This window comes from Netta rufina (assembly GCF_964035555.1).
Source record: "Netta rufina genome assembly, chromosome: 10".
Lineage (NCBI taxonomy): Eukaryota > Metazoa > Chordata > Aves > Anseriformes > Anatidae > Netta > Netta rufina.
The window spans coordinates 16,478,523-16,491,412 of NC_140133.1; the positions used below are offsets into that span (position 1 = coordinate 16,478,523).

Consider the following 12,890-nt stretch of genomic DNA (forward strand, 5'->3'; position numbering starts at 1 on the left):
GTTTCTCTGCAAAGTTGTGCTGGAATTTAAAAGCCTACAAATATAAGGTGAAAAAAGGGTTCCTGAATAATTTATCCTAGAGTAAGTGTCCACATTTGAAATGATTCAGAAATAGCTCAGAACAAGCCCCTGAATGAAATATCAAGGGTTTATATCAAAATCTCTCATGCATCTAAATCTTTTATAATTTCCAGCCTGCAGACTTATAAAACTGGAAAATGCATGCACAAAAACAATACCAAAAATTCAACTGCCCTTCCCTTCCTCTCAACTCTCGTCTCCTAAAACTTGTCTCACAATGGCAGCTCTTTGTCAGGAATCAAAGACATGCAGCGTGCACCACACCTACCATAACTCAGCGTACCCGAGCCTTCTCTGTTACAACGAACACGCAGTCCCTGTGCTACCTGACTGGATCAGTGATGCTTACAGTTTTGCATCCTGCAGCGGAGTTGACTACATGGCATCACCTCACCTGAAGCTTCTCCTGAAGCTGGGACATCAGCCACCACACACTGATCCCCTACCTCACTCTGCCCTTGCCTCCTCCCTGTGGACTCTGCAGCATCTTTTCCCTCCCTCCCTGTTTAATGGTTGTTATCAGGCAGCACGGTTATTTTGGGAAGGAAACAAAATACACAGGCAGTCAAACACAGTTTCTGTCACTGTATGGATCCAAATAAAAATGATATGTTGCAACTATACAGTTCCCCATTTCACCAGAAACCTTCATGAAGACTGGAAGACAAGTGAAATTGCGAGAGTCTTGACTAGAAACAAAATATTTGATCAAGAACAAAAAAGGTTAAAAACAGCCAAAAGAGAAAGAGTAACACTGCATCCCCTGAGTTTTTCCAGTACTACAAGGAGAAGGTTTTGTTCTTTAAACTGTTGGCCGAACAGATGGAGTCTGGCAAGAAAATCTAGCCCGCTGAGCAGCACTGCAGCCTACCTGTGTAAACTACTTTGCGCCTGACAGTCAGATTGACGTGACCTTGTTTGGCTGCCTGTTGCATAAGCTGGACAACGAGCTGGTGCGATTTCCCAACAACGGGCGTCCCATCCACACAGATCAGCTCATCGCCCGATCTCAGGCGGCCGTCAGCATCAGCAGCACCCAGCGGTACAATGTGACCGATGTAAATCTGGTGAATTAGCACAAACGGGACAAAGGAAAGAAAGAAAGAATGATAAATGAGAACGGTAAATGCCCAACAGCCAGCTAGAAGCGAGTGGCACACACGTTTAGTAGGGGCCAAAATTGTTGACGACTGTCTGCTGGTCAGGAGTGTTGGTCCTGTGGAAAACAGCTTCACATTAATCTAGCCCTATCGTGGAAATTGTAATCAAGATAGTGACATCTTTTTCCTTTAGGCAGTCCTCTCACTCTGCTGTCAGACAGCCTTGGGAAATGCATTCAATCAGACAGTAACCAGAGACGAGGATGGTTAAAAGCACCGGGAGCCTTGTCAGGGAGGCTGAGATTGAGTTGTCCTTTCAGTTGCCTCTAGGGTTTACAAGTTCAGTCCCTTCAGCCTGTCCACCAGTGCAGCTTTGGTTTATCTTCAGTGAGTTCAGCAGGGTTGCCCTGGCATGAGAGGCATTCATGGTTTCTCTTTCCATAAACAGGCAAAAGAATTTTAGCAGGAAAATATTTGGAAATTTATGCCGCTGCTATCTAAATTTGACCTGCACAGTGTATGATACCTTTCAAGGCACTGGATTTTGGTAAAGAAGCTAAACAAATGCAAGAAATGAAATTGAGTAAATAGAAGGACCACCACTCTGAGGTCAAACCGTGGAAACTACTTTTCAAACTGATCAGGACAACCTTTCCTCAATATCCAGGCAATTCCAGGTGTATGTGTTTTCATCTGGGCTATCACAAAAACAAGGAATAGCAGAGGAAGTCATACCCACTTCAAACGTGGGGGTTCAGTTGTTTTTTGGGGGCACAGTAGGGAGAAGATGTGAGGTATAAAGTCATGGCCCATTAATTATTTAACTAAAGATGCCACAGTGCAGCTCTGCACGTTTGTGTGTGTTACTGCTTTGATTCTGGAAGATATAATGACTTAAAACAAGCCAACTTCTAGATGTACTCACAGGTTCTCCAGGCTCATTTCCACCCAGAATCCTAAATCCAAAACCGGTTTCCTTTCTCCATAGAAAGATATCCTGCTCTTGATAATCTGGAACTAAAGGGAAAGAGGGAAAACTGTTATTTTTAATCAAAAACACAACTATGATATCAGGACTACTCTGATGTACGTGTAGAGGGATCTGTTGCAGAATTTTATTCATTAAATGAGGTGGTCTTGAACATTTAGACATAATTAAGAACATTTATAAGTTTAAGTAGCAAACGATTATTAATTAAATAACAACTAAAAATTATCCCATGGTTTCTACTTTCTAGGTGTCTGTGATTTTGTTTATCACTGTAATATTTCCTTCCATCAATATTAGCATCATTACCCAGAGCAAGAGCCTCTTCCAAATCATCAATAAATGATTGTGCACGACAGAGAATCACTCTGCCAGAAACAATACAGCTGCCTCCTCTTTCACATGAGACAAAAGAGCTACTTGTTATGACTTCTACTGTTTAATTAACTTTCAGAAGCATAGTTTGCTATCTGTCTACTGACACTGCTTTAAATAACTATTGGACAGATCCCCAACTGGTGGAAAACAGAAGGGGTCCTCTCAAAACAGTGCAGCTCTCCAGACTTTCATTTGCTCATCTACAGGTTTTATTAAACCAATGAACAGACAAAAACAGCTGGAAACATAAAAAAGAGACCAGCCTTACCTACTCATTAGTATGGAACACCAGCAAGGTTTTTACAATGAATATTGCATACCGTGAAGTACTAACCTTGAAGTGTAGTTGAACAGAAATATTTTACATTAACTTATTCATGGTTGCTTTCATCCCTTTTTTAAAAATGCAAAATTAATTGCTAACATTAAATCATATCAGAAGACAACTTCAGGTTCATTTAATATTTATTGGTTAGTATCTATAACATTGACTAATTTTGTAATGATCCCCTCCCAGAATTTATAATTAACGATCAAAAAAGCTACGTCTTTACAAGTCAGCTGCCTGTATCTTTAGTAAAGAAACCAAAGCATATCATCCGGAAACATAATTTCAGTACGTGCAACTCAGATACAGGATGCAACACATTCGATAAAACACGATCTGGTTTTCTGTATCTATGAGCCGATAAAAGGAATGTTTTCCACTGGCATCAGTGAGTGCCAGACTGGGCCCTAACTGCATTTTACACTGTCGGTGCCTGTTGGTTTGGGTCTGCTCTTTTGGGGCTTCTCAGTGTTAAGACTTTTCTCTAGCTCTGATGCCTTCTCTTCAATGACTCACCAATAAGTTTAAAATACAATACGAATTCAAGACCTGGGAATGCTAAAAAATAAAAGAGCAGGCGAGTGCTCAGGCACACGGCTGGTCTGACATATTCATTCATATCGGTTTCTAGCCCTTGGTTTTACATACAATATTTTCACATATTAATTGTTTGCAGTTATAAACTGAGCTTGAGTCCTGTGCACATTACCTTGCTGAGCTCGAGGCTAATTTTTGCCCAGCTACAATTACAGAGCACCCAGGTGCTGAACGCGCTGGAAGCCCGCATTGTTCATCAGTTAAAACTAGCAGGCTGGAGGCAGCTTGCCATCCCAGGGAAATGCGGCACAACAGCAGAACACAGACAATGAATTAATTGCTGTTTGTCACTGCCTTCAGCGAGTGGGAGCGTGAAGAGCAGACACACTCGGAAGCGCCTCTCTAGCACTTCGTAGGCTTTTTTGGCAAAGGCTGGCCCCAACCAATTAATAGCGCGTGTTGGATCTGTCAGAGGCAAAATGGCTTCTGCAGAGAGCTTCAGCGTGGGCCCGTTTTTCTCGGCATCTCTCAACACCTTCCCATTTGTCAGCTCTCCAGCCTCCCTGAACGATGCCGTATGCTCCCGGTTTGGGTACCAGCTAGCCCATTAGCGGCCGCTGCAGATAGCGGCGAGCCGAGGTGTAACAGCAGGGCCAACCCACAGACAACTCACATGGACCCCAAGAAACAAGTTCAGTCACAGAATGCTCCTTCTGCTGGGAGGATTACAGAAGGGTGAAACACAGATACAAACGTACAGACAGCACACGTTTACACAGCGTGAGTAGGAACCCAACAAAACTCCTTTTACCGCTTTTTGCTCCAGCTCTGCAGTATGGTGATGCACTGAGGAAACCCCATCCACCTCCGTGCTTCCATGCAGCTGAGGTAGGACCACCTGCTGCTAGCTGTGGCCACATTAGGTTCTCCACTATTCAGTAGTGCTTCCCAGGAGCCACCTTCCCTACTTAGAAAATTTCATAGTGGTGCAGAACTGATACATTTGAAGTGAATGAGGAATGGCCTCCAGGCATCATTCATAACATCTATGCACCTTGACCTGATCTCAAACTGTCTGACTCTTTCAAAAAAATCATGTACAGAACCCAAATGGGTAAAATTTGCCAGTCTGCTCACCCTGTCCTAAAACAGACTGCTTGGAGAGCATCGCAAAAGTGGTAAGAAGAGTTCTGCTGGGGCCAGAAGACAGAATGGAAGGGGAGGCGAGTGTCGTTTCATGATGGGAACAGGAAGGTGATGCCCCCACTACCGCCGCCTGCGGGATCCGCCACCAGCCAGTACACAGTCAAGCAAATACTTTGCACCTCCACGGCTAACCTCGGCGCACGGCCCCGCCAGACGCCCGCGGTGATGAGGAGCCCCCCGCCACAGAGCAGCAATGACACCAGAACAAGACATCACAAGACACAGATACATTCTCGGCACAGTCTTACATTCTCCAAAACTCGTGGAATTGATTTCTCTCTCTCTCTCACCCTTGCTCAGTCCAGTTGCAGGCGAAGGTGACATAGCTGTAACATTAATTTTACAGTTTTGCAAAGCTTAATGTATCTGCTTTCTTGTTAGTTCATTTAATTAATTTAGACTGCATAGATAGTGTTAGGCTTTCATGCATGTAATTGCTAAGGTTATAGCTACTATGGATAATTACATACCAACTTTCACGTCTATTTGCACATGTCTGTGTACATGGGATACATTATACACACACGTGTGAGTTTATACATTTATTCACATGCATGCAGGTGTATTTGAGAGACCTTTTTTTGTTCTCAGAGGAGGAATCTATTTGAGAATACCTTAGCAATACTTTTCTACCAAAAAATATTCAAGATCATGACACAATACGTTTTCCAAATGGAAATCGCTTTCTCTAATGTTAAAAGAAGTTCTAAACACATAGTGATGAACAATGAAATCAGTGGTTAATTAGCAGTGTTTTTAATTAAACTTCTCCTATCCAATCTTTAGTAATTATCTCACATTATATATATAAAAAAATCTCCCTGGTGTGATATCAGTTTCATGAAAACACAGATTCAGAAATAATCAGTATGAGCTTGCTTTAGTCACTAGCTCATTTGAGGCAGCAACACTTTCAGTGACTCACAGCTTGGCAACGTACAAAAGTTTTAAGGCCCAGATTCAGTGAAGTATATAAGGACAAGCTTGAAATTATGAGTGAACAGTCTCACTGGAGCTGATGGAGAGTTTCAGTGCTGAAAATTCCCGTGATTTCGCCGTAAGTCTCGTGAGATCCCACATTCACTGGATAGCCCTGCTTTCTAAATTATCCCACTGCAGGAAAATTGCAGTTTTTCTTTCTTTTCTTTTTCATCAGCCCTTCTGATTGCACAGAAAGCTTTAGAAAAGGCTGCAGCACGTTCTTGCCAAGACCAAGTCCTACCACTGAGGTCTGGGAAGATGCACTGCCCTGGGCTGAGCCACGGACTGAGCTGGTGCCAGGTGCACATCAGCAAAGCCTGCTCACGAGCCAGCTTTGTAAACTGCTCTGCAGCCTCTGCTGCTCCTGCAACATGCTGCGAGCACTACGGTCCTTCCTAGCAAGGCATCCTCTAAGGGCATGGCCACAGCTGCGTGCCCAAGCGTACGATTGTAACCATTTGTCTCCTGCTCATGTAATAAAAGGACATAACCCTACCAAAGGCCCTTTACTAACTATTGTCTTTAAAGTCAGCCTGATCGGAAGGCGACTGCAATTTCCTGAGAGCATTTTTCTTTTCTATTTTATGCAGAAAGTATCTCATGTTTGGTATCGTTGTGCAAATATTTTTAATTCTATGTAATTGCTGGTGAGTGAACGCTACACACTGGGGTCGTGCCTTGTTTGTATTATTTTAATTAGATTTGGGGAGAGAAAATCCTAACAAATAAATTATGTGCCTGAAAATAAAATTCAAATATTAAAGATAAATTAGAATATTTTAAAAGCTTTAAAAATTATCTATAGTGTTCTGCTTTACTTTTAATTAAATACTTAAGCCCTTCAAAGGGATTCATTAACACATCTGCAATTCAGATTAATTCATTTTGTCACTGCTGTTTTGACAGATGGCCATATGTAGGATACGGTATTTTGCAAAGCAATCAGGCCACATGAGAAAAATTTGACAACAGATTGTGTTAATCTTTAAGGAAGTTTAATAATACATTGAAAAATAAAAAGCATATTATAAAATTGTATTCTCAATAAAACAGTACAAGATTTCAGAATTGTGGTTCTTTGGTAAACTATTCAATTACTGTTTGTCTCACTGAGGGCTCTTCACGCATGTCATTCCTGATCTTGGAAGTGTTCCATTTTTCAAACCTTAAGGGTTCATCCTTCTCTCTGATTCATGTACACATCTCCCGTGAGCGGCAATGAGTTACCCATCAAGAGGAGCTCAGCCAGCTGAAACTTAGCACCAGCAAAGAGTGCATTTGTTATTGCCACCAAATGATCTGGTTTTGGATTCACTCAACACAAAGCTGACTATTCTCGAAAGCCTTAATCCAGTAAGTATTGCAACTCGGGGCCAGATTGCAGCAGAGCATTTGAGCTCAGCCTTAGCCTTAAAGCATCCAAGTCTCTTTGGGTTTACAGCTTGAATTTAAGCCTTCCTGGACAGCAGCCCGAGTCCTGAGCACCTTGGGGGCCTGATCCCCCCACTTAGGGGAGCTGCATGTGAAGGAACTTAAAGTTGCAGTTCTTGTCCGCTGCCATTCAGCCAAAGTGCAGACACAGTTATGGAGCCAGCGCTCAGCTTTGCATTATTAATTCTAGCTTATTTTTTCTCTATTTTTATTTTTTTTTTCTTTCCCAGGCAGCATCTGTAGCTCTCCTCCACAGAATCTGAGCACCTCCTGATATTAAGATGCATCAGCCAAATCAAAACCTACATGTTTTTACAACAGTATGGGCTATTCAGCACTTTGGAACCAAATTCTTCTCCATCAATGGCTTCAGTGAGACATGCCAGATAGGTCAAGTATAGTCTTTTTTATTAAAGAGTTCCAAAAAATAGACAATGAAAGGAAGAACACTCTTCACCAATTCTGAAAAATTAAATTGTTGCCTGTGTGCTTCCCATGTCTACATCATTAACATTAATAACAGTGGGATGCACTCCCAGTTAAAAAGGCAGTAGGTGGTCATTATAGATTCAGTAGTTCTTAGAAACATCCTGGAGAAAATGTATTCATACGTTGAATTAAACCTCTTTATATTATTATTTTTAGAGGGAAAAAAAATCTGGCTGAGCTGTGGCTAATGAATTCACCTTTTTGTGTCAATTGCACTTGAAAAACTGCACTATGTTCTCTTTATACTCAAATGATTTCAGAAATGGAACTAAATAAAACACTGATGATGATCTAATGCTCTGAAATTCTCTCCTCCACTTCGTCATACACTTCAACACAGAGGATTGTTGCTGTTTTTCAATCCACTTGTTGGGGATTCAAAAACCTGCCTCTCAAAAGACCATTTTATTATCCCTTTCAGGCTTATTGAAAGTGTAAGGCAATGAATCAACAGAGAGACCCTTGGACTAGGCAGAAGGGAGAGCTGACCTGGGGCTCCTTGGGCACCAGGCGCTTCTATGGCGCACCAAAAACCCCCAAAAAAGGATTCATCAGCCAATCTCAGCACTGGCACAAGGATGGCATCCTACTACTGCATAACAGATACTCATTTAGCCCTGCTTATATCTTCATCAGGAGAATGCAGTGTCACACCTAGCACCCAAAGCTATGGACGTCAAGGGAGAGAAGATGCCATCTGCAGCCCCAAAGCCAAAGGAAACGGGTCCTCAAGAAAAGACGCAACAATATGACTGAAAGAAGGAACTGGAGTTAAACTGAGCTGCAGCTGGGTGAAACCACAAAGAACACCACACGTGGAGCAGTCAGCGAAGCCTGAGGCCCAGGGCTTGGTTTCTTCCATCTCACAGTCTGCAGTGCTCCAAGAGCCACACAGCTGGTGCTTGGAAAGCGAGTCTCCAAGGGATGATTCACATTCATAACAGAGCAGCTAATAATTGCCCACTTCTCATGCAGACCAAACACAGGGAAGGAAACACAGTGGCTCACCCCAAGCCGAGGAGGTGCTGGGTTTCAGCTGTGAACCACGGTCTTCATTCGTGAGACTGGGGAGAAGGACGAAAGGGGAGGGCTTGGTGAAGGAAGGAGCAAGAGCTGACCACTGGCCTATAAAAGAACCCCCCAGTCACACTATGGGATCAGACCGCAACAGGAAATACAGAGTGTCCAGCAGCCTTCTTCACTTAGACCATCATTTTCCTGGTTTTCTTCACTTTTTGTTAGGCGCAGCAGAGCCCCATCACGAGGTAAGAGTATAGATTAATTCCCAGGGAATGAGCTTCACTTCACTTTAGGGGCTGAAATCCATAGGCTTTTGATCAATTATAGTGGCATGTGCATACAAGGAGACGTGTTCTCATCATACTTTTGACATTATCCAAAAAGTCTCTTATACATGAAACTAGCAAGTCTCAAAAAACACCTTCCTGGGAAGGAAATGACAACAGGACAAAAAAGCGGTAGAAAAGCACTGATATTCAAACAGGGAGGTCTCATCTGGTAAAAGAGGCAGGAGACGAGGACTGAAGCAACAGAAGAGGACTGACCCCGCTGCACAGAGATGCTGGTCATGGCAAGTTGCGAGAGGGAAGCTGAAGGAGCACAGCAGATCCAAACTAGAGCAAGGCCTGAGCAGAGAGGGTCGTGGCACAGGGAGAGATGAGGTGTGGGAAACCAGCAGGTGAAGAGATGGTGAAACAGGCTCTGGAAGGGCTCTACTCACAGACAGGGATAAAACCTCTACGAGATACCTGCAGCCATCGAGGAAAGAGCAAGGATTTAGCACATGGAGGTGGCCATGTGCTAAGAAGATGACGGCCTGCATGTGCCCTTCAGGATTTCTCCATCTCAGCCTCAGGATTTTATCAGGAAAGACAGGCAGGAGTTAAGGCTGCTAAGCTGATACTAATGACTAATTAGTATGAGTTAAACTGTTAATTAGGAATTAGCTAAGTAGCTGCAGGGGGTCAGAGGCAATGGCAGCACGGTGCCTACAGGAAGGCGAGCTGAGCAAGGGTGATGCTGGTGCCATGGGACAGCCTTGGCCTCGGCCATGCAGGCAGGGGAAGGAGGAGCTCTGCCAGGCTAAAAAGTCACTGCTCCTCAGCTCTCTGCCCTTTTTTCTATTTCAACAAGCTGCATGTGCAAGTTCAGTCACTGCACTTCTCTGCAGATCAGCATGACCGGACCCTAGAGCCTGCATGGTCAGGAATGCACCTAGTCCCTGGAGAGGGAAAGGAAGCAGTGCACAGAAGCTGAGACACCTACAAACTGCATTGCTGAGACATTCAATCTGAAAAGATGCGTCTTCAGCCAAGAAACTGTGACTCATGATTTAATTTTTTTCAGGACATAAGATTTAGAAGTGATTCATTTGGTCAGAAAAAAACAGTCCTACCATTTTTCATCCTGGGGTAGTGTTCATCTCAGACCATTTCTACCAATTTCCAGTTAGCAGAATAAAACCAAACTCCAGGTGATACTCTCATGGCACCAAGACTTTGAATCTCCCCTTACAGTAACCAAAAGGACCATTGCTTTTGGAAATGAACCTAATACTCTTTAAATCTTTCTTTAAGAGTTAAATCTTCGTTGCAGATTTGATCATCTTCAGCAGTGCAATGAAAGCAAAGCCAGCATGTTTATTTTGTTTGTGGAGAAGAAACTGATTGAAACCATATTTATTGGCTTGGAGCAGAGCCAAAGTCCTGCTGAACTAATAGACAAGTGTGCAGATTATTAATTGCCATAAAAGCCATTTACAATATGCATTTGATAGCTGTATTGCTAGTGTCTACTCTGGTTAAAGTAAAATGGCTTAGCTGGATTTTCTCCTCCCTAGAGTGAGACTGGAAAGCATCTGACAGGAATTTCAGCAAACTAAACACTTCCCCTCCTTACTGAAATTCCTGTGCATATCAGTCAATGAGTCTTAACCCCAGAAAAAGAGCTTAGGATCTAAATAACAAACTTTGAAATTCTCCTCTGGTTTAATTTAAAAACAAACAAAAAATAGGGAAAAAATGGTATTTAATTTTAGTGGGATTCTTAGAATTAAGCTTTGGACTTAGTGTCCCTTCCTGGAGATGACCTAAACTCATTCCTCACCAGAAAGGAAGCTGCACCTCTGTGAGGTACGAATCACTGACAGAGAACAGATTACCAAACTGAAGCCTTATATCTCCAGCACAAATCTAAAAGATGCAGTTCTTTGCAAAGAAAACAGAGAGAGAGAGAGCGCAGCTGCCAGAGCCGTAGCCTTAGCAACCACACCTGTTTCATACTCACGTCGGCTTTCATACATGCTCCTGGACTGGGCCCAGATTTTGAATGGATCTGGCTTTTTCTGCCCAGAGCCGTCCGGTTGATCCGCGGCAGGCGGCTCGGCGGCGGCGTAGTCCGGCAGCACCTGCGCGCTGTGAACGGGGGAAGCGGTGTGCCCGCTGCGGTGGCTCGAGACGCTGTGCTGAGAACTGTTTTGGCTGTCTTTCCTTTCAAGTGGTTGCTGGAAGGGAGAAAGCGAGAGGAAAGAGAGAGAACAGACGGTTATTGGTCTTTGAGTGGGTGTTTTCCATCAATTTTTCTCCCTTCTTTGATCAGGGTTTCTGCATGCACAGAAGTAAATATATAAATCACAGTTTTGCTGCCACCAGTTAATTCTGGGTACAGTTAAACTCCCTGATGGCAGATTTTGATAGACAGACTGACAGAAAGAGATATGCAAAACAAAGTCATTTATCATAAAAACCATGCGGTTCTGCATCTCGCACGTAAAACAAATCTAAAGCTCATTATAGGTTACAAGTTTCAGAGCACTTCTTTTTTCCTACGGTAAGTCAGAAAAACTGAATCACATTAGGGTCTAACGTGAGCTTGCAAGAAAACTGAAAAACTACCAAATTTCACTGGGAAAGCATGAACAGTCCCCCTGAAACAGATGCAGGCACAGTCCTTACTATGAAAGATCACTTTTCCTCTGTAACCCCCACAACATGACTGGGCTGTCAACAGAGTACCAATTTCATGTCTCTGCTCCCCAGAGCATCCCGAGGATTACAGCAGACCTTCACAAACACAAAAATGTCTATTTGCTGTTTGATTTCCTTGCTTTAACTGAGCACTTTAAAACAGGGAAAAACGCATCCGCCTCAATTCAAAGCTTACTCAACAGCAGTGTGTCAAGAGCTCTGTCTGCTCAATATTTAGCTAAGCAGGGTACATAATTCTTAACTCAAATTCACACCGGTGTGCTCAGATGAAGCACAAGTCACATTTGCATCACCAGAATTTGCGCTACTCAATATGCAGCAAAATCCTCCCTCAAAAAGAGCTCCCTGAACCGTAGAGCAAAGGCTTTTAAATGCTCTTTGGAGACGACCTTGGGCTGGAGTGCAGGTCAAGTCCCGTGTCCCACCTGCACAGGGAACCAGCACGATGCTTGCACAATGGCCACGATGCCCTGGCTACAAGGGGTTACCCATGCACTATCTCAGGCAAATAAAAATAAAATTAAAACCTCCTACTGGCAGGTGGTGCCTGAAAACATTGCAATGGGAGCCTCTCCTTTGAGAGACCCTTCTGTAAAAAAATAAGATGGGGTAGGGAGAAGAGCTAGTGGCAAACAGAGCAGGGTAGCATGGGGGCTGAAGTGCACATGGGCCTGGGGACCCGCTCCTGTACGATGAATGCAAAACCCTGGGTGGGCAATGCTCCAACACAGCAGGGCTGAACTAATTACAGAGGAGAAAGTCACCATATCAAAGCTACCTTTTTCAGTCTTAACAATAATCCTTTCTGTTTTTTTTTTTTTTTGTTTTGTTTTGTTTTGTTTTTAAATTGCACATATTTTTGGGCTTACGTTGAGAAAAAAACCCAGCTCCAATAGCCCAAATGGCTTTGACATTGCAGCCCCATATTCACGTTGTTGATCCACCACTGGCATTTTTTTAAATGATGTCTCGATTGACTAGAATGTGAAATTGCCTTTGTCCTTTAAAGTAATTTTGAACAAAACATACCTGCTGTGATTACTCATCCACAGACTTTCAAATACAAATATCTGAACCAATTTCAAACATTTTTAGCTTTTTAAGTGGTAAAAGAAGCTAATTCACATGCAGCCCTTCAGTTTTTAAATGAAGTAGTTTAAAAACATCTATGCTGTGGATAATCACTCCTTTGTAACTTGAAAAAGAAAAAGAGACCAAAAAAACACACATTACAACTCTCCGTTCAACCATCTGGATTGCTTTGTTTGTTTGGCCAAACTACTAAAATAACGAAGAGCATCCTGTGAAACTTCAGGCCAATGTCACTGGAACTAGCTGGGTTACAGAACTCGGAGAAGAGGGAC

At 43.0% G+C, this 12,890-nt stretch overlaps 1 protein-coding gene across 1 annotated transcript in view; it reads right to left on the reverse strand.

Moving 5' to 3' along the window:
* Positions 1-12,890, reverse strand: part of MAGI1 (membrane associated guanylate kinase, WW and PDZ domain containing 1) — a 274,553-nt gene that overhangs the window by 18,811 nt on the left and 242,852 nt on the right. The window contains 3 exon segments of the mRNA XM_084292717.1: positions 953-1,145; positions 2,107-2,198; positions 10,826-11,042. Of these exon segments, the coding sequence (XP_084148843.1) occupies positions 953-1,145; positions 2,107-2,198; positions 10,826-11,042 (502 nt within the window).